The sequence below is a fragment of the Anomaloglossus baeobatrachus genome, chromosome 2, assembly GCF_048569485.1.
Source record: "Anomaloglossus baeobatrachus isolate aAnoBae1 chromosome 2, aAnoBae1.hap1, whole genome shotgun sequence".
NCBI lineage: Eukaryota > Metazoa > Chordata > Amphibia > Anura > Aromobatidae > Anomaloglossus > Anomaloglossus baeobatrachus.
The window spans coordinates 58,565,669-58,588,946 of NC_134354.1; the positions used below are offsets into that span (position 1 = coordinate 58,565,669).

The 23,278-nt window shown below is 43.0% G+C and overlaps 1 protein-coding gene across 2 annotated transcripts in view; it reads right to left on the reverse strand.

Moving 5' to 3' along the window:
• NCAM2 (neural cell adhesion molecule 2) overlaps positions 1–23,278 on the reverse strand; it is a 579,053-nt gene that overhangs the window by 109,383 nt on the left and 446,392 nt on the right. For both annotated transcript variants that reach the window (XM_075335064.1, XM_075335065.1), the window contains exon 14: positions 13,809–13,930. In XM_075335064.1, coding sequence (XP_075191179.1) covers positions 13,809–13,930 — 122 coding nt within the window. The remainder of the gene's footprint in view (positions 1–13,808; positions 13,931–23,278) is intronic.

Below are 23,278 nucleotides of genomic sequence, written 5' to 3' on the forward strand. Positions count from 1 at the left end.
AGAAAACCAAATCTCCAAGTGCAGATGATTTACACCCTAGAGTTCTGAGGAAATAATAGTACCGCTGCCATAATCTTCAATAAGTCATAGGAAACAGGAGTGATCCCTGTAGATTGGAAAAGAGCAAATGTGATTCCTATGAACAAAAAGGGGGAAAAGGAGGATACAGGGAATTACAGGCCAGTAAAGGCCACGTCTCACTAAGCAACATCACTAGCAACATCGCTGCTGAGGTACGACACGACTTTTGTGACGCAACAGCGATATTGCTAGCCATGTTGCTGTGTTGACATCCAGCAACAACCCGGCCCCTGCTGTGAGGTCGCTGGTTGTTGCTGAATGTCCTGGACCATTTTTAAGTTGTTGCTCTCCCACTGTGAAGCACACATCGCTGTGTGTGACATCGAGAGAGCAACAACTGAATGTGCAGGCAGCAGGAGCCGGCTTCTGCGGACGCTGGTAACCAATGTAAATATCGAGTAACCAAGAAGCCTTTTCCTTGGTTACCCGATATTTACCTTCGTTACCAGTGTCCGCCACTCTCACGCTGTCAGTGCCGGCTCCCTGCTGCCTACACACGTAGCAGAGTACACATCAGGTAATTAACCCGATGTGTACTTTGGCTAGGAGTGCAGGGAGCCAGCGCTAAGCGGTGTGCGCTGGTAAACAAGGTAAATATCGGGTTGGTTACCCGATATTTACGTTAGTTACCAAGCGCAGCATCGCTTCCACGCGTCGCTGCTGGCTGGCGGCTGGTCACTGGTTGCTGGTGAGATCTGCCTGTTTGACAGCTCACCAGCAATCTGTGTAGCGACGCTCCAGCGATCCCTGACAGGTCAGGTTGCTGGTAGGATCGCAGGAGCATCGCTTAGTGTGACAGTACCTTTAGTCTAACATAGGAAAATCCTTCGAGCAAATTGTCAAGGAACATTTACTCAGGTATCTGGATGGGAAGGCATTAATTAACCAGAGCCAGCACGGCTTTATGACCAACAAATCTTGCCAGACCAACCTGATATCCTTTTATAACAAATTCACTGAATGGTCGGAGCAGGAGAATGCTGTGGATATAATATACCTAGACTACAGTAAAGAATTCGATAAAGTATCACATAAAATCCTCATTGAAAGAGTGATCAGTTATGGAATCAACAAAAAAATCAGATAGATTCAAAATTGGCTTAATGATCTGGCACAACGAGTAACACTAAATGACTACACATCAAAGTGGTGGAAATTCAAAAGCAGGGTGCCACAAAGCTTTGTCCGGGCCTGGGCCCAATGCTGTTTAATATCTTTATAAATGATCTGGACAATGTAATTATTGGGAAACTTGCAACATTTTCTGATGATGCGCAGTTAGGAGGAGTAGTCAACACTAGAGAAGCAAGACAACGTATTTAAAAGGATCTAGACACACTCGAACAATGGGCTGAGGAGAACAGAATGGTGTTTAACTGTGAAAAATGCAAAGTCCTACATCTGGGTAAAAGAAATGTAATTTAACATAAATCCCTAACTAAAACTTAACATTTAATGATACTCTTAAAAGGTACAAAACCACAATTCAAATTGATAAAACAAACCGGTGCACAGAAGAGAGTGCCTACAATATCCACTTACTCCTGTGCCCTACCTAGCCGTAGAGGTTGGCTAAGTGTATCTTATTGTCCCCGCATTTGTATAGGTTCTCAATAAGAACACTGGTGACCTCCTGAATCTTGAGGAGGTTTTTGTGAACCCAATTTTTTCACATTATCACTTTATGTTATGCGCACTGCACTTTATCTTTAATTGTAGGGGTTCACAGGGCAATAGCAGAGACAGCTGTCGGTGAGTGGGGGTGCCACATCGTATCTTTAGGGTGCCAACCTACATGGCTAGATAGGGCACAGGAGGAAGTGGATATTGTAGGGACTGAGTTTCGCTCTCTCTTCTGTGCACCAGTTTGCTTTATCAAATTGAATTGTCATTTTGTATCTTTTAAGAGTATCATTAAATGTTAAGTTTTAGTTAAGGATTGGTATGGTAAATTTAAAAGAAATGTGAAAAGCATAAATAGTATGGGAGGAATAGAACTAGGTGATAGCACCGGGGAAAAGGACTTGGGCGTAATAGTAGATTTCAGATTCAACAAAAGCCAATGGTGTGGTGCTACAGCTAAAAAGGCCAACAACACACTACTACAAGGTGACAAGAATTAGACATTACTACAAGGTGAGGACTAGAATGGGCACATTACTACACAGAGACCAGAATGGGGCATTACTACAACATGAGGAACAGGATTGCACATTACTAGAAGGAGACAAGGATTGGGCATTACTACAAGATGAGGACCAGGATGGGCACATTACTACAAGATGAGGACCAGGATGGGCAAATTACTACAAGATGAGGACCAGGATGGGCACATTACTACAAGCCGTTGGTCAAAATTATTATATGGTGCTAATTGTAAGACGATATTACTAACAAGAAGGGGATAAAATGTAAAAAAAAAGTTAAAAAGCATGTAAAAAAATTCAAAAGAAGGCATGAATTTTTTTTTTACCGCTAAAAATGCTGTTTTCTATTTACACTAAAATATACAAAACAAGTGTACGTTTGCCATCTCCACATTCGTAATGATATAAGCTATAAAACTGCACCATAACTCATACAATGAATGTAATTTTAAAAAAAATAATAGAAAAAAAACAAAAAATGTTAAAAAAAATGTGATCAAAATGTGTATAGAAAAAAAATGGTATCACTAAAACTGTGACTTTGTCCAGCAAAGAATGCGGCTCGGCCAAATTCAAGTTTTTTCTCTGTGCGGCCCATATACCCAGCCAAGTTTGAGACCCCTGGTTTAAAGAGTTAAAAACTCAAGGTTTGATTATTGTGAATTTTTCAGAGTTTTTATCAAATTTTAATTCTTGTTTTCATAAATAAACGCAAATCATATAGACCTAAATTTACCACTGACATGAAGTACAATGTATCATGAAAAAAACAATATCAGAATCATTGGAAAAAGTTGAAGCATTTCAGAATTATTACTACGTAAAATGAAACTGGTCAAAATTGAAAAATATGGCCCGGTCTGTAACGTAAAGACAGGTTTCAGCGGGAAGGGGTTTAATTGGAAAAAAAAATGTCCCCAAAGGTGGACAACCTCTTTACTAATATGCAATATGCTCTATCAGGGACAAAACAAATGTACAGTATACATTACCTTGTTTACAAATTTTATACTGAAATTATATTATGTATTTTTCTCCATTTATGAGTAATGCTGCATCAAACAGGATATAAATTATAAATGCATGTCAGACAGGTAACCTCATATTGTAAGACATTTTAAACTTATATGTAGTCAAATAAGAAAAGAAGCCCAGAACAAAATATTAGACTTTCATACTGTGCCCCTGGTAAAGTGGTGAACTGCAGCGAATATAAGAGGAGCTTATACCGCCTCCATTCAGTACATGGTTATCAGATCTATAAAACCTCCAAATTTTATGTAGCTGTATTTCTGCATCCTTGTTGGTCTCGGGGCACTATTCATACTTCATATTTTTTAAAAACTTGCATGTTAAATAAAGTAGTATGCATTGCTAACAATATATATTATATAAAGCTGAGTGTATGTATGTGTGTATGTCCGCTAAAGGAATTTGCACCGTCGCATATACAATCACAACATTTTGCACAGACACTCCATTTGACTCAGGGAACGTCATAGACTATGTTTTGAGGGGAAATTTTAACCCCGCACTTTACAGTTATTTGTCAAAAAACCTGCCTCCATTAAAGTTAATGGAGCTGGGAGACACAATCCAGCCACAACTTCAGAAGAATGCGCAGCCACGTCCTTAAATGGAATGATGGTGTGTCACAATGCAGCCAGGAAAAGAGACAAAGACAGTCACAGACACAGTCACAGAGAAAGGGAAAGTGACAGACAGGCACAGGGAAAGAGACAGACATAGGGAAAGAGACAGACAGGGAAAGAGACAGACAGGAAAAGAGATAGAGAGACAGACAGGGAAAGAGATAGAGAGACAGACAGGGAAAGAGAGAGACAGGGAAAGAGATAGAGAGAGAAAGGGAAAGAGAGAGACAGGGAAAGAGAGAGAGACAGGGAAAGATAAAAAGAGACAGACAGAGAAAAAGACAGAGAGACAGACAGGGAAAGAGACAGAGAGAGAGGGCAGACAGACACAGACAGAGACAGAGAGAGGGAGACAGACAGAGACTGGGAGAGAAACAGAGAGACAGTTACTATCCTGGGCAGCACTGGGAGTTACAGCTAGTTATTAATATTATTTATTTTTAGAGCACTATCAATTCCATGGGTCTGCACATAAGAAGCGTTTATATATAAAACACAAATTCGAATGACAAAGAACAAACTGACAGTGACAGACTGGTACAGAGGGGAGAGGGCCTTCGCAGACGTACAGTCTACAGTATAATGGGTAGGGAGACAGTAAGTTGAGTGTTTTCAGCAGCTCTGATGGTGTGGAGGCAGCAGGTGGGTTATAATATTCATTTCCACGAAATAAGCCAAAATCGTGTTACTTCCCTAGAATCTTTCAGCCTGGAAAACGTCTGTTGATTTATAGCTCAATCTCAATGTATTCTGAGTTTGATGTGACAAACAGCAGAATCAGACAAAAGAAGGACTTAATCCACCCCTTAATGTTACTGTCACTGTGAGATATGCACAAATAAAGCATACTGTCTGTTTCTTCTCCCTTTTACGTAGCATGATGCGCCTACAGCTTTGCTACTGTATTTACAGTATGATGGGCGCACAGCTCCTCTATAAGTAGTATGATGGTTCTCACTGCTCCCCTATATAGAGTTAAATGGGCCCACAACTCCTCTATACACAGTAAAATGGGCTCCCCTATAAGTAGTATAACAGCCAACAGTTCCCCTATGCACAGTATGATCAGCACACAGTTCCCCTTTAAGTAGTATGATGGCCCCACGGCTTCCCTATACACAGGATGATGGGCACAAAACTCCCACTTTATAATGGCCCCAACACTATGTAATGGCCCTCACATTGTATAATTGCCAAACAGTAGTCCCCAGACTTTAAATGGACTCTCACTGTATGAAGGCCACACTTTAGCTCCAAAACTGTATAATGGCCCTAAAATTAGCTCACACCCTGTATAATGGCCCCCACAGTTGTCTTCACACTGTATGATGGCATCCACGACATAGCGCAAATATATAAGTGACTGCAGACTTGTGGATTTAGACTTGACACCACCTTTAAGTTTTGCCTTAAGCACATGAAATGCATGCTCAATAGGGTTGACCCGAATATTATAATTGGCCCTTGGTAAATGGGGCAGTTTTACAGATTTTTGAAAACTATGTCCCTTGGTTATTTGATAGCTGCTACCTTTTCATCATTTACTTTAAATTTATAATTATGATAATATGATACCCTGGCCAGGCCAGGTAGTCACAGATAGGCCCCTGCACAACACCTTCCCTCACAGGTAACAGCAGCCGACCTTTAAACCCTAGTCATCCCCCCTCAGGGCTAGATGGACACACCAGGGGGCGGAACCAGGCGATTGGAAGACGCACACCAAGGAGTCTAGACAGCCTGGGGCGGGAAAGTAAACAGTAGAGCGTTAGAGATCAAGTTGGAGAGGAGTGTGGGCTAGAGCTGTGTCCAGCTCCAGCAGAGGCGAATACCCCAAACTGAACAACCCCAGGGTAGGAGCTCTGGTGCCTTTGGCTAGGAGGCAGACGGCGGTCTCCGTCTGCAGGAGCCGGGAAGACGGCTTGGTGGAACCGAGGTGGACCGGGACAGGGTTGTAGCCCGCTGTTACCGACCCAGGGAACTGACTCGGAAACCGGAGCACACAGGGGGGTACTCGGACCCTGAGGTCGGGACCAGAAGCGACTGGAACCGGTTAGTTAATTGATTGAGGCCAGGAATAGAGGTCCTGTCCCACCCAAAGTCCCTATTAGAAGACAACAGCCCACCGAGGTGGATAAAAGGCTACCGCCAAGGCTCAGAGATCCTACGGGCCAGCGTCTGCGGGCAAGGGCTCCTTAGGCCACATCCAGCCGGGAGCAGACTCCTGAAGTTGCAAGCACAGGCAGTCCACAATTCTAAAAAGGTACAGGAGAAAGACAGAGACCACCAGCCGGGTGGGGGAACCAGAACGCAGCCGGCTGCGGGCACCGACCACCTTCACCTTGGTTTACCAGAGACTCATGTGTTTCCTTAATACTGAGTACACCAGCACCCTTTGGTCACCCATCTCTCTGCACCAAACCCCAACGGATCCCGGCGCCACCATCCCTGCCCACTGAGGGATTAACAACTTGCTGCATAACATCTCCCACGGGTGCCTGGTAACTGCAGCGATGGTGTCCAACCTCCCCACACACCGTGGGTGGCGTCTCGAACTTAATACGGCTCAGCCCGTACATACACGTCTTACATCCACCACCTCCTACCCTTTTCATTCGGAGTGTCCGCGGGACTTCCCGGGTCCTGAGACCCTCGAGCCACCCACCGGAAGGTCCGGATCCGAGCAGCGGCAGGCTGCTGGCACGGGGGTGGCACAATAATTTTTGGAAATTTTCATATACCAATAATTTAGTTAGTACATATTTATTGATGCTGTGCAACCCCTAAGTGCATTGTTTCAAGGGAACCAATCAGGTCCAATATGCACCCAGAACCAAGGGCGTTACTTCCCCCAATTAGTCCGCTGTCTTAGCATGTTAGCACATCCACGGCTCTACACCTAGTATTGAACTAGCATTCTCCCCCTCCATCCTCTGCATCCATCTCACCTGGTTCTCAGATCTGTTCCCGAACATAAAATCCTTTGTCTCCAGACATACACAACTACCTCATAGCCTCTCACTTACTCTCATAATTTCTGCTTCTTCGCACTGCTGGTGATATCTCTCCAACTCCTCAAGACTTCTGCCTCCTATTCATGATCTAACACTAATTTCCGCAACCTATCTAACCTCATACCCATTCACCCAGCACATGCTTCCCCAGTCACTCCAACAAGAGCTCTATGGAACGCTCACTCTGCTTGCAACAAACTTTTATACATACACCTTATCACCATTAACAAACTTTTCTTCCTCGGCATCACAGAAACTAGGTTCGCCTCTCTGACACAGCCTCTCCAGCTCCACTTTCTTACAGTAGTTTCCATTTCTCTTACACACCTCACCCCAGCAACAAGCAAGGTGAAGCAGGTGATTTTCTCTTGTTTGATAATTACTCCTTCCCCTCAATTAGACAGCCATCTTTCATTACTCTTTCTTTTTTGAGGTGCACTCTGTCTGCTCCAATGCCCCTTTCAACTTCCAATTGGTTGTCATTCACAGCCCCTCCCCCAAGGCCAACCACCAATGTTTTTGACCACTGCACCACCTGGCTACTTAATTTCCTGAAATCTCCACTATCATCATGGGTGATTCAACATCCCCATTGAGACTTCCCATTTAGCTGTCTCTAATCTTCTAACACTCTCTTCCTCCTTTGGCCTCACTCAATGGTCCTCTACAGCTACCTAGAAAGAGAGCCACATACTGGACCTCATCTTTATCTTCCTCTGTTCCCTATCTAACCTCTTTAACTCATCTCTCCCCCTGTCTGACCACAACCTACTTACAGTTTCTTCCCTTTTCTTTTCAAGTGCACAATCCCCATCCCACAAACTTACACACCCTCGCAGAAATCTCAAAACATCTTGTTTACACTCACTCTGTAAGTCCCTATTACCTCTTGCAGACATAGGTTCCTTACATGATGCAGATGCTGTTGCAACTTTACATAATACCATAATTACTGCATCTCTCAAATCAGCTGTTCTCCTCCAGCATACTAAAGATCGCAACATTGGCACACCAGCCTGACCATAGAACTGAGGTGGGATTTCAGGGTTTGCTGAGCAGAGATGGAAGAGATCCCATTCCCACGAGCACTGCACCAGATTCAAACAGTCGCTCAGCAACGTCCAGTCCACACTCACAACTGCAAAACAAACCTACATCTCATCTCTCATATCCTCCTTGTCTCACAAACCTAAACAGCTATTCAACACTTTCTATTCTCTCCTCTGCCTCAGCACCTCCTCCCTCTCTTCTCATCTCAGCTGAAGACTTTGCCTCATTCTTCAAACAGAAGATTGCAACATCAGAGAAAGCTTTGGCCTACAGTCCCTCATAATTTCTTAGCTCTCTTCCTCCAAAACCAGCTTTTTTGCTGTGACAGAAGATAAACTTTCCTTTTTTACTCTCCAGATCACATCTCACCACCTGTGCACTTCACCCTCTCCCATGCCTTCTGATCTACAAGCTCACCACAGTTTCCATCCCAACCCTAACCCAGCTCTCAATCTATCATTAACAACTGATGTCTTTCCATGATCATGCTTTAAACATGCCATGATCTCATGCATCCTCAAAAAGCCCTCTGTGATCTCACCCATCCTCTGTGTCTAGCTATCGCCCAATATCACTTCTCCCTTATGCCTCAAAACTAATGGAACAGCATGTCCAACTTCAACTGTCCTCCTACCTCTCCATCTGATCCATCTTTCACTGGTTACAATCGGGCTTCAAACCACATCATTCAACTGAAACTGACCTAACTAAAGTCACTAATGACCTAATAACCACCAAAACCAAGTGACACTACTCTGTCCTCCCCCTCCTGGACCTGTCATTTGTCTTTGACACAGAGGACCATTCCCTCCTATTACTGGTTCTTTCATTTCATGGTATCACAGGCCTTATCTTGGATCTTTTCATACCTAACAGACCAGACATTCAGCATCACCCACTCACAAATCGCTTCCTCATCTCGCCCCCTATCTGTCAAGGTTCAATTCTTGGACCCTGCTTTTCTACATGTACACCATTAGCCTGGGAAAGCTCATAATTTCCTGCGGCTTTCAGTATCATCTTAATGCTGACAACACACAGATCTATCTTTCTGGACCAGATATCACCTCCCTACTAACCAGAATCCCACAAAGTCTGTCTTCTCGGACAAAACTGAATTAATCGTTTTGACCCCATCTCACTTAAGCCCCTCAACAAGATCTCCTACTCTCCTTCTCTCTTACCTCCTATTCCCACAATCACATACAAAATTTCTCCCATTCATCCCTTATACTTTGGAACGCTCTACCCCAACATATCAGACTCTCGCCTACCATGGAGACCATCAGAAGAAACCTGAAGACCTACCTCTTCTGACAAACCTGCGACCTGAAGTAACCCTACATCTACTATACCACTGCACTACCAGCTCTACCTTCACCTACTGTATCCTCACCCATCCACTGTAGACTGAGCCCTCACGGGCAGAGTCTTCTCTCCTCCTATACCAGACTTTGACTTTTACTGTTCATGAATATTGTACTTGTTTCTATTATGTATACCCTTTTCCACATGTAAAACGCCATGGAATAAATTATGCTATAAATAATAATAATAATAATAATAATAATAATAATAATAATAATAATAATAAAAAATAATAATAATGTATGGATGACAAAAAATTCTAGATAGTAAAAAGAAAATATAGCAAAACTTTACTATTGTGGATTTTTTTTCCATTGTCACTTTTCAAGGAAATACAAACATTAGTTCATCGATTTAAATTAAATTGTATTCTTTCACCTATCAGTACACACAACAGAGTTACGGCCCGACGCGCATAGGTAACATTTCCATTTTTAGTGGAGCTTCGAATTAATTTAAAATGTAGATTGCGTGAACATCAGGGAATAAATTTAACATTTTGACAAATGAGTGAATTGTAAATTAAAACATTTCAGAATTAATGTTATTTGTTTCAGTGTACAACTCGACAATGAATTCCTGTTCATCCAGTGTATCATTAGAATTCCATCGAATTCACTTACCATGAAAAATAAGGCAACTGATACTTCACTCTCAACAAAGTTAACTGCAGTGATTTTTTTTTTATGCAAATTGATACAAATAGGAGATAACATACGAGCAATACAAGATAGATTATGTAAGGATTTTTAATGAAATCTCCATCTTTTATCATTCTGTCAACTTAGATTAAAAATCCCTTATTAATTTCCTTATCTTTAGTCATGGAAGATAGATTATTAGAACACACAGCTCCAAATACAATGTACAGACACAAGACTAAAAGATAGCATGCTACAGTTGCGGACATAGACAGAGGAGGGCCTCTGTGAAAGACTTTTATATGGGCCCTTTGCAGTCCAATAGCTCATCATAAAGCACAATTCCACCTGTTTTAGATGTAGAAATGGCCCACTAAGCTTTTGGCCCCACTTCAGCTGCATACCCATAGTCACGACTAGTGGGAGCTTAGATGCTTACTGTATAGAGAGTTTTATTAACCATGACATACAATGCCATCCACAACTTGTCTCTTTCATACATTTGTGACCTGCACACAACCTCAGATCATCACAAGACCTCCTTCTATACTCCTCTCTTATCTCCTCATCCCACAATCGCATACAAGATTTCTCCCGTGCCTCCCCCATACTCTGGAACACTCTACCCCAGCATATCAGACTCTTGCTTACCGTGGAAAGCATCAAAAGGAACCTGAAGACCCACTTTTTATGATAAGCCTACAACCACCAATAACTCTCAGACCAGTACACTACTGCACAACCAGCTCGGTCCTCACCAACTGTATCCTCACCCACGCCCTATAGACTGTGAGCCCTCGCAAGCCGGGTCCTCTCTCCTCCTGTAGACTATGAGCCCTCTTGGGCAGGGTCCTCTCTTCTCCTGTAGACTGTGATCCCTCGCAAGCCGAGTCCTCTCTCCTATAGACTATGAGCCCTCGCGAGCCGGGTCCTCTCTCCTCCTGTAGACTATGAGCCCTCTCGGGCAGGGTCCTCTCTTCTCCTGTAGACTGTGATCCCTCGCGGGCAGGGTCCTCTCTCCTCCTAAACCAGTCTGTTTTTGTAATGTTCATGATTATTGTACTTTTTTTTATGTATACCCTTTCAACTTTTAAAGTGCCATGGAATAAATGGCACTAAAATAATAATAATAATAATAATAATAATAATAATAATAATAATAATAATAATAATAATTAGATTTAACCGCTTTTCACTTCATTATGTATATATTCATCATGACGTGGGTACAGCTGTAAGGCCCCCTTCACACGTCCATATAAAACATATACATGAAAAGCCGGTATTGATGTTTTGGATCAATGTGTCATCACTGTATCATCGGTGTATCATCCATGTATTATTTGTGTGCCAATTTTTACCATCCGTGTGTCATCAGTGTTTTATCCAGCATGGATCAAGAAATAATAAAAAAGGTTGTTCACCACTTTAACATTGATGGCCTGTCCTTAGGATAAAGCATCAATGTCTGATCAGCCGGGGTCTGACACCCTGCACCTGTGCCGGTCAGCTGCTTCAGGTGCCAGCAGCGGCAGCAATGCTCACTTTCAGAGCTGCCCCGTCAACTGATTTTGGCTGCAGCCGGGTACTGCACATCCGCCTCCCATTGATTTTATGGGAAACTGGATGTGCCGTACCCTTCCGTGGCTGCTATTAAAAGACGGTGAAGCTCCAGAACTGAGCATTTCCGGCAACCTGCTACTGCCACCGGCACCAAGAACAGTTGACCGGCACCAAGAACAGTTGATGCGGTGTGTTGGACTCTGGCCAATCAGTCATTGATGAAAGAGGAAAGAAGGAAGCACTGTGAGGGACCTTAGTAAATTGGACCCTAGCAAAAATGCCAAGGGCGCTTACCTGGAGGGGTTGCACACCCTTGTACAACAGCGGTGAATTGTGAAACAAATGAGTACAATAATCCAGCCAGACGCTGACAATTCCTCTGAGTGTTTCTGTGGGCGTGTCCTTCAGAAGGTCATGTGATTGGTCGGATCACATCACTACAGGTACTAGCAGCTCACAGAGGATCACGTACCAGCCAGTGAAGTAGTTGATTTAACCCAGGCTGCTCCCGCCGTTGATCCCCCAAAGAGAATAGATGAATGGAAGACAGGAAAAAACAAGCGGTCCAGCGGAGTGCCAAAAAGGAGATTTTCTTCTGTCTTTTAAAAGCCTTTATTGAGCATAAACCACAACGTGTTTCAATAGGCAGGCTATGTTCATCAGGTGGATGAAGGTAACGTGCCTATTGAAATGTTGCGTTGTGATTTATGCTCAATAAAGGCTTTTAAAAGACAGAAGAAAATCTCCTTTTTGACGCTCCGCTGGACCGCTTGTTCTTTTCTGCCTTCCAATCAGACATTGATGAACTATCCTAAGGGTAAGCCATCAATGTTAAAGTAGTGGACAACCTCTTTAAATTACAAAGATGCTCCTATAATTTTTACTTAAACACATAAAGCACAGACAGCACACTGATGCCATCCATGGGCAGTACAGGTTTTTCCTGGCCCCTAAAGGCTGCTTTACACGCAATGACATCGCTCGCGATGTCGCTCATGAAAGCTCCCGCCCCCGTCGTCTGTGCGTCATGGGCAAATCGCTGCCCGTGACGCACAATATCGCTAACACCCGTTACACGTACTTACCTTCTTAGCGACGGTGGGCGGCGAACAACCTCTTCGTTAAGGGGGAGGTTCGTGCGCCATCACAGCGACGTCACACAGCGGCTGACCAATAGAAGCGGAGGGGCAGAGAACAGCCGCATTCACGTCACTCCCACCTCGTTGCCGGAGGACGCAGGTAAGCTGTTCGTCGTTCCCGGGGTGTCATACGTAGCGACGTGTGCTGCCTCAGGAACGACGAACAACCTATGTCCACAATGACCAATGAGATTTTGAAAATGAACGACGTGTCAACAATCAACGATTAGGTGAGTATTTTTGATCGTTAACACTCGCTCGGAGCTGTTACACGCAACGACGTTGGATGTACATCTTGAATTCCGTGACCCCCAACGACATCTCGTTAGCGATGTCGTTACGTGTAAATTGGGCTTTAGACTTGTATTGGCCCTTGTCATCCATGCTTCAGTAAAAATGGACATTTCTTTGAGTAGTTTACACGAACACAAGGTCCATGTAAAAACAAGTCTCTCTATAGAGATTGTACATTGACAGTGAGGTGTCAGTTATAGGAAGGAGCATGTCGGACTGCTGTGACAATATAGTCCAGCAATGATAATCACTAGATGATAAAGCCTTTAGTTTAAGTAAACAACAGTACAAAGCCTAATAAAAGAGGCATAGTTGATTTTTATTTTTTTAACCCCTACGTCATGCTGTCCTCAGATTACATAGCAAAAACCTGATGGCCGATTCCCTTTAAAGAAAACAGGTCACTGAAAGCAAAATGACTTGTCATAAAGAGATAGTAGGCAGGCAGTGGGCGGGGAATAGGAAGAAAGGCAGGAGTGGTACAAGTGCAAAGTCCAACCCTACTGTACTTGTGACTCAATTGCATAAGATTATTAAAATGTATTTTTCTAAAACGGATTTCTAAAAGCATGAGATAGATTTATTCAGCATCACAGCGCTTTTACACATATCACTAGTTTGAGGTAAACAATCCTCATGACAGGTTTCCTTTTAGGGATAAACAGTATGCACTAAGCTCCTTAGCTCCCTCTAGTGGCAGCTGTAGATACACAGGATTTACAACATTGCAACATAAAAATGAACCTTTGACCAGGTGCAATATTTAAAGAATCTTTTCAAGATAAAAATTGCTATTTAATATTAAACATGTACTTTATTAATTTTTGAATGAATGAAATAAAAAATATGCAATACTCACACTTTTGTATTTGACAACATAATTTAAGATTGGAGCGCCGCCATCATCTTGCTTCGTTATGCTTAGCTTAAAGCTCTTGCCCGCACCAGGCTGTCCATGAATAGACGGAGGACTTGGCTCACCTGAAGAATACACAAAGACATCCACTTTTATAATGATATGTTAGTGATGATAATTCTTCATTAAAGATAATCTATCAGGAGGTTTCTCCTACTTAATCTGAGAGCAGTGTAAAGTTGAGGCAGGGATCTTGATTCCAGTGATGTATCACTTACCAGGCTACTTGTTATAGTTTCAACACAATCTGTGTTTTATCAGCAGGAGATTATTACTGCAGGACAAGGAGTCATGAGCCAGGCAGTCCAATTAATCTCTGTAACTCCACCCCCCACTACTGATTCGCAGTTTGCTGATAATATTCAGTGTACACAGGAAGCTGCTAATCAGGGGTGTGGATGGGGTTATTCAAGATTCTGACCACAGCTACATCTACTGCAGAAAAAAAACAGAGATTCTATCAAAACTGCAACAAGAAGCCTAGTAAACGACACATCACTGGAATCAGGAGTTCAGCCCCTACATCATGCTGCTCTCAGATTATACAGAAAAATCTGTTGACAGATTCCTTTTAATAACCTGTGTTCATGAAACCATTTTACTTTGCTGTTAACATGTCATTGTGCCTCAGGCTGGCAGAATTTTATTTTCAATATTCTAGAATATTTTACACTGTAAGGGTTGAGGATTGGATTTTATATTGGAGAAGATCTAGGTCTCGGTGTAGATTTGTCGCTCATGTGACATAATTTTGTTGGTAAAATACTATGGAAACTCCTTAAAAATGTGCACATAGGGCTTTTTTTGCTGTTTTGTATGTTGGGAATTTTATTTTTCTGATCTGTTTGATGCAGTGGTTAAATACTGAGAGCTTTTTCTAGAACAACTCAAGAATTGATATGTTGCTTCTACAAGTCCTGGTAGACGGCTGCGCTGACTTTGGTCTTGATAAAACACAGTGGAGCTACACCAGCAGGTGACATGGCTCCCCAAACCATCACTGTTTATAGAAACTTCACACTAGACCTCAGCAGCTTGGATTGTGACCTCTCTACTCTTCCTCCAGACTCTGGGACTGCGATTTCCAAATGAAATGCAAAATTTACTTTAATCTGAAAACAACACCTTGGACACTGAGAACAGTCCAGTTCTTTTTCTCCTTCGCCCAGGTAAGATGCTTCTGGTGTTGTCTATTGGTCATGAGTGGCTTGACACAAAGAATGCGACAGTTGTAGCACATGTCCTGGATATGTCTGTGTGTGGTGGCTCTTGAAGAACTGACTCCAGCAGCAGTCCACTCCTTGTGAATCTGCCCCAAATTTTAAAAAACCTTTTTTCTTAACAATCCTATCAAGGCTGCGGTTATCCCGGTTGCTTGTGCACCTTTTTCTACCAAACTTTTTCCTTCCACTCTACTTTCCATTAATATGCCCGGATACAGCACTCTGTGAACAGCCAGCCTCTTTAGCCATGACCTTTTGTGGCTTACCCTCCTTGTGGAGTGCGTCAATGACTGCCTTCTGGACATCTGTCAAGTCAGCAGTCTTCCCCATGATTGTGCAGCCTACAGAAGCAGACTAAGGGACCATTTTAAATGCTTGGGAAGCCTTTGCAGGTTTTGTGGTAATTATTCTAATTTTCTGAGATAATGACTTTTGGGATTTTATTGGCTGTAAGCCATAATCATCAATATTAACAGAAATAAACACTTGAAATAGATCCCTCTGTGTGTAATTACTCTATATAATATATAGGAATAGATCACTCTGTGTGTAATGACGCTATATAATACATAGAAATAGATCCCTCTGTGTGTAATGAATCTATATTATATTTAGGAATAGATCCCTCTGTGTGTAATGACTCTATATAATATATAGAAATAGATCCCTCTATGTGTAATGACTCTATCTAATAAATAAAGCTGTGTGTATGTATGTGTGTATGTATGTGTGTGTGTGTGTGTGTGTGTGTGTGTGTGTGTGTGTGTGTGTGTGTGTGTGTGTGTGTGTGTGTATGTCCGCTAAAGGAATTCGCACTGACACATTTACAATCACAAAATTTTGCACAGACGCCTCATGTGACTCAGGGAACGTCATAGACTATGTTTTGACAAGAAAATGTAACCCCGGGCTTTACAATTACTCTCCAAAAAACCTGCCTCCATTAAAGTGAATGGAGCTGCAAGTTACAAGCTATTAACAGTATAATAAGCTTATGTGTGAGGTAATATTATGTCGATGGAGAGACAGATACAAACAAACAGACACAGACAGACAGACACAGACTGAGAGACAGACAGGCACAGATAGAGAAAGAGGTACACAGGGAAAGAGACAGAGACAAACAGAGACAGACAGAGACAGATAGGAAAAAAAAGCCAGACAGACAGAAAGAGACAGACAGAGGAAAATAGGGAAAGAGACAGACAAGGAAATAAGCAGAGAGAGACAGACAAAGACAGTTGGGGAAAGAGACAGACCTGGAAAGAGACAGACAGCAAAAGAGACAGACAGAGAGACAGAGAAAGACAGGCAGGAAAAGACAGGGAGAGAGACAGACAGGGAAAGAGACAGATGGGGAAAGAGAAAGACCGGGGAAAGAGACAGATGGGGAAAGAACCAGACGGGGAAAGAGACACACCTGGAAAGAGACACCTGGAAAGAGACAGATTGGGAAAGAGAAAGACCTGGAAAGAGACAGAGAAGGAAAAAGACAGACAAAGATAGATAGGGAAAGACAGGGAAATAGACAGACAGGAAAGAGACAGACCGGGGAAAGACAAAGACCAAGGAAAGAGACAGTCCGGGGAAAGACACAGATGAAGACAGAGAAGAAAAGAGACAGACGGGGACAGAGACAGACGTGGAAAGAGACAGACCTGGAAAGAGACAGAGAGGGAAAGAGACAGACAAAGATAGATAGGGAAAGACAGGGAAAGAGACAGACGGGGAAAGAGACAGACCGGGGAAAGAGACAGACCGGGGAAAGAGACAGACCAGGAAAGAGAAAGACCGGGGAAAGAAACAGACCGGGGAAAGACACAGATGAAGACAGAGAATGAAAGAGATAGACCGGGGAAAGACACATATGAAGACAGAGAAGGAAAGAGACAGACAGGGACAGAGATAGACATGGAAAGAGACAGACCTGGAAAGAGACAGACAAGGAAATAGAGAGACAGAGAGACAGACAAAGACAGACAGGAAAAGACGGGGAAAGAGCCAGACGGGGAAAGAGACAGACCTGGAAAGAGACAGATAGGTTTAGACACAGACAAAGATAGACAGGGAAAGACAGGGAAAGAGACAGATGGGAAAAAGACAGACGGGAAAAAGACAGATCGGGGAAAGAGACAGACCAGGGAAAGAGACAGACAGTGAAAGAGACAGAGACAGATGGGGAAAGAGACAGACCTGCAAAATGACAGACCTGGAAAGAGACAGACCTGGAAAGAGACAGATGTGGAAAGAGTCATATGTGGAAAGAGTCAGACATGGAAAGAGACAGACAGACACAGAGAGAGAGAGACAGACACAGAGATAGAGAGAGAGATAGACACAGAGATAGAGAGACAAAGACAGACAAAGAGATAGAGGCAGACAGACACAGAGACAAAGAGAGAGACAGAGAGACTGATACAGAGATAGAGAGGAATAGGAATAGATCCCTCTATGTGCAATGACTCCAGAAAATATATGTTTCCATTTTTGTATTGAATTACTGAAATAAATTAACTTTTTGATGATATTGTAATTTATTGAGATGCACCTGTATTCCTTTTGTGACTTTTGAAACAGTTTTATTCCGTAAATATGGCTACATACTAAATTTGTCCTCATATTTGGCTAAAAGAAATCACAAGAGGTAAATGCAATGGAAAAAATAACTAGTAAATGTAGCACATGCTGTAAAATCTCTTCTTCCATAAAACGTAACTTGATGATTAGTATAGATAATTAGGTAACACTTGTCATCAGTGTGCTTACTATAATATCCCAAAATATTAGACCATATCGATATTAGAGAGGAAGAGCCATAAGCGTAAACTCCCTATAAAAGTCAGAGAGAAATTACTAGGCCGGGGCCACATGGGGGACTACTGCGATCCTCGCATGACACTCCGCTCATGCTGGCAGCACAGCGAGAGATGAGTGTCATGCGAGTGTCACTGCGACTGAGGTCTGATCATGCGATCGGATCACAGCTGTGGGGGAGGGCCAACTCTGAGGAGGGGTGAGCCAGCGCTGAGGAGGGGTAGGCCGGCTCTGAGGAGGGGTGGGCTGGCTCTGAGGAGGGGCAGGCTGGCTCTGAGGAAGGGAGGGCCAGAGCTAAGGAGGGGAGGGATTTATCTCCCTCTCTTCTCTGTTGCCAGCTATTGCCATTCTCGCTCTGCACTCATTACACCGGTGTACTACGAGGGTAGTGCGATTTTTCTCTCGCCCCATAGACTTGAATGGGTGCGAGAGAAACAAGGATCGCATTGCACCCGCAGCATGCTGCAAATGTTTTCTCGGTCCGATTAGGGCTGAGAAAATAATCGCTCATGGGTGCTGGCACATAGGCTAATATTGGTCCGTGTGGAATGTGATGTTTTATCGCATCCCACTCGCTCCGATTTTCATGACGTGTGTCTTAGGCCTTAAAGAATACCTCATACTCCGACAGACGCAATTTTCTAAGGTTTGAATTCTATGGATCTCCTTAGGTTGCTCGTCATATAAACCTTGTAAAGCACACCCCACGATAAAGACAATAAAAACTAGCATACTGGGAGCACTAATTGACAAGGCCCATATCTCTGAAACAGTTCAACCAAAAAAAGAGCTGAAAAAAACCCCAAATACTCATAGGAGAACTGGGAGGTAAATACAAGCAACACTGGCTACTAGGGATGAGGAAGTCTGTAGATCAATTGAATTTGACGGCATTGCTGAATTTTCCCCAAAAATGTGTTTTGCAATAAATACAGTAAATTCGCTAAAATTTCATCCTCCACCGGCCGCCATGAAGGTACAGTATATGCAGTGTCGCTATGCATTCATTAGCATGTTGGTACACCCACAGCACCGTGCTACCATGCTATGTGGGCCGACTAGCCAAGGGAAGTTACACCCTTGTGACTAGTCCCTGGAATCATTAGCATATAAGACATGATCTTTAGAAATACTTTTTCTAAAGATCTCTTTATCTATGCTAGTGTATACAGGGACGGTTAGGCAGGGATTAGCAATAAGCACCCAGGACTGCTCATGGTCCTGCGTGTATATTGGACCTGACAGGTTCCCTTTAATCTTATACAAGCTTTTTTAACAATGTACTGTTCAGGAATAACAAGCTTGCATTGAGGAGAGTAGAAAACCTACTGACTAGGCTTAAAATGATAGCACTGACTGCAAGGTTAAACTGTAAATGCGACATTTATGCAAAAACAATTCCCAACTGGCTTTTAATAAAATTTTCCACCAGTAAACTGCACAAGTCAAGAAAATCCAAGGTTGTGCTCTACTTCAGAACGCGATAAATTTAATTGATCCAATTATTGCAAAAAGGTGTTTAGTTTTGTGCTCAATTTGTGTGAATTATGGGCTCTATTGTAAGAGTTCAGAAAGCTTTATAGTAAGGGACGGCACCTAGGTGAGCGCTGTGTACGGCAGCGGGCGGCCCCTAATTAGCCGCACTGTCTCTACGCTCCTTAAATTACAGAGGGACCAGTAAAAAAAGAAAAAAAAAAAATCAGCTCTGTACTTTTCCTTTTTATCAGCAGTTTTTAAACAATTCTACGATGCTGCACACAAAGGCTTCTGAGGAGCACAGAGAACAAACTTTCCATTCCCTTGATGTTAAAGACACAATGATCCAATGAATGAAAATAAACTGAGAATGGTGTAGAAAAATATAAAAGACACACCTCACTGATCATTCAGCGCTGCCGACCTGATACTGCCTGGCCCTCCGCCAGTCTCTACTTCCTGCTGCAGTCAAAACATCATGGGAAAGGAACATATGACCGCTGCAGGCAATCACTGGTATTACAGGGATTGGTGTTGGCCGTGGGAAGCTGCTTTGTAAGTACGATAATTTTTGTACATATTTCTATGGTGTTATAACTTATTTTTTTTTGGGTCATATGGGCGTCTCCGGTGCCTCCTTTTTGGGCCATCTTTGTTGTCCTTCTTCTGAAGCCGGGGTGCATGACGTGTCTTACGTCATCTACACTCACCGGCATCGAGGTCCTGCGCAAGCACAATAATACTTACCTAAACGGACGCTGCGGTGGAGTTGGATCATAAGGGCATCTCCGTTCTCTGGTGCCGACACCTCCTGTTTCGGCCATCTTTGTCCTTCTTCTGAAGCCGGGGTGCATGACGTGTTTTACGTCATCTATACTCGCCGGCATCGAGGTCCTGCGCAGGCGCACTTTGATCTTCCCTGAGCAGGGCAGATCAAAGTAATGTAGTGTGCTTGCGCGGGACCGGCGAGTGTTTATGATGTAGGATGCATCATGCACCCAGGCTTCAGAAAGAGGACGAAGATGGCCGAAAGAGGAGGTGCCAGCACCAGAGAACGGAGACGCCCTTATGACCCAAGTCCACGGCAGCGTCCGTTTAGGTAAGTATTAGTGCGCCTGCGCAGGACCTCGATGCCGGTGAGTGTAGATGATGTAAGACATGTCATGCGCCCCGGCTTCAGAAGAAGGACAACAAAGATAGCCCAAAGAGGAGGCGATGACACTGGAGAATGGAGACGCCCATCTGACCCAACTCCACCACAGCTACCGTTTAGGTGAGTATTATAAAGTGATTTTTGCGTTCTACACAGCGACCTGGGCTCTTACAGTATATACAGCATGTTAGAATGATGTATATAAGAGCCCACTGGTGGTGGCCACAGCTTATAGGGCCCAAATCTGGTGACAGGTTCCCTTTAATGTAAATTTCAGTCTTCATTAATGATGAGCAAGCACTAAAAAGCTCGAGGGCTCGTTACTTGAATCAAGCAGTTTGCATTTTTTTACAGGATCGGCTCGAGTAATGAGTATAATGGAAGTCAATTATTGGGCAGTCCGGCTCTCCACCCACATACAGTCAGCCATAAATAGAGAATTTCCCGGGAAGGATGAGTAGACTTTTTTCTTTTACACACAGCATCCATACAAGTTCATTTTACCCCTAGTGAGAGCCATTCAGAGAGTGCGAGTGACACTCATTCAGTGAAGGGAGGCAGTACTTTGTGTCAGATCAAGAGCAACAGAAACAAGCACCCGCGATACTCGGTCGAGTACCAAGTGCAGTTGCTTTAAAATACTTTTTCTAAAGATCCCTTTATCTTTGCTAGTGTATACAGGGACAGTTAGGCAGGGATTAGTAATATACACCTAGAACTGCTCGTGGTTCTGGGGGCATATTGCACCTGACATGTTTTCTGTTTACAGTGACTATTAGATGTTGTTCTATACACATGGTGGGCCATAAGTATGGATACACCCTGATAACATGGAAGTGATTCCTGATATCACCTTACCGTTTGTGGCATATTAGTACATGGGAGGGGCCAAACATTTGAGGCCGGGTGACGCCCATGGCGGGCATCTGCAAAGCTGCCATTTTGAATTCAACTTGAATTTTTTTCAATGAGAAGGGGGTCATGTGAAACATTAAATACATAGAGAATTGCACAACAAAAACAATAGTCTTCTCGTATTTAACGTATCTTTATTCATTATCGAGTTGTTGACACGTTTGTGACATGGAACAACAACAGTAACCCACTAAAGGATGTGCTCAAAGTGCTGCCCATTGTGTTGAATTGTCAACCCAATTATCTTCTCCCACTCTTGACACACCGAGAGCAATACCGCAGATCCAGGATGTGGGGCACATGAAACAACAGACACAGGAGGCCTGTAGGAGCATTTCTTCTGCGGTATTGCTCTCGGTGTGTCACGAGTGGGAGAAGAGAATCGCGTTGACAATTCAACACAATGGGCAGCACTTTGAGCATATCCTTTAGTGGGTTACTGTCATTGTTCCATGTCACAAACGCATCAATAACTCAATAATAAATAAAGCTATGCTCGTATGAGCCACCATTGTTTTCTTGTGCAATTCTCTATGCGTTTGATCTGTCACATGACCCCCTTACCATTGAAAAAACTTAAGTTAAATTCAAAATGGCGGCTTTGCAGATGGCCGCCATGGGTGTCACCCAGACACAAATGTTTGTCCCCTCCCATGTAAAAATATGCCACAAATGGTAAGGTGATATCAGGAACCACTTCCATTTTATCAGTGTGTATCCATACTTATGGCCCTCCCTATATTTATGTATGAATTTATTTTTCTTTTCATATCTATATCTATCATCCAATCTACATCACATCTGTCTATTTACCTATCTAATAGGATGAAAGAATAAAGCAGCACTGATTCAAAGGTATTTATGGGTGCAAGCCTTTGCCTACCCTAACCTACTGTATCCTCACCTATCCCCTGTAGACTGTAAACCCTCGCGGGCAGGGTCCTCTCTCCTCCTGTACCTGTCTGTGTCTTGTACTGTTTATGATTATTGTACTTGTCCCTATTATGTGTACCCCCTCACTTGTAAAGCGCCATGGAATTGATGGCGCTATAATAATAAATAATAATAATAATAAGGATCACCTTTATTCCATGCCATTCAGGCTACAAAAACGAGCCTTTCTCAAGTAAATACATGGTGTACTTCAAAGCTTGAAAAGAAAATTAGCATAACAATACAAAATAAATGTACAGGAACCAAATACATGATTAATCAGTGTACAATACATAATTGTGCAATCTCCAATAACAGTGGCCACAACAAAATGCTATAGTCAGATGTGTAAGTATGGGTTCAACGCATGAGTCCAAGACACCATTGAGCGGGACCGTTGTGAAGTGGCTGATTACAATTGTAGGGGCGCAATTTAGGTGTAGTGACTTTAAACATTTAAGTGGCCAATTAATTCTACATTATTATGCCAAATTATGCTACTACATCGCTATATTACTAAATGGGCTTCCGATCTTTTTTGGCAAGAGCACTGCTTCCCTGCCACCGAGCTTCCTGCTTTCCAGAGCCCTGTGCGCTGGCCTAATTGACAGTTTGGACCAGCGGCATAATAAACTGCAGCCCTGAGGGTGATGTTATGGAGACAGGTCTGCAATGTAGGAAATGGCCATCGGGGAAGATTTGGCATTCCCCTGATTTAATTATCCTTCACATTATTCTGTTTTAAAAAGAAAGGGAGGATAAGAGGCGGGAAAAAGCACCGTGATATGGAGAACTATGAAATTGGTTGCATGTTGAATTGACAGCCAGCGGACAATGGAGCCAGAAGAGGTCAGCAAGATTATGTCAGTAAGAAACAAAACATTCTTGGATAATCTTAA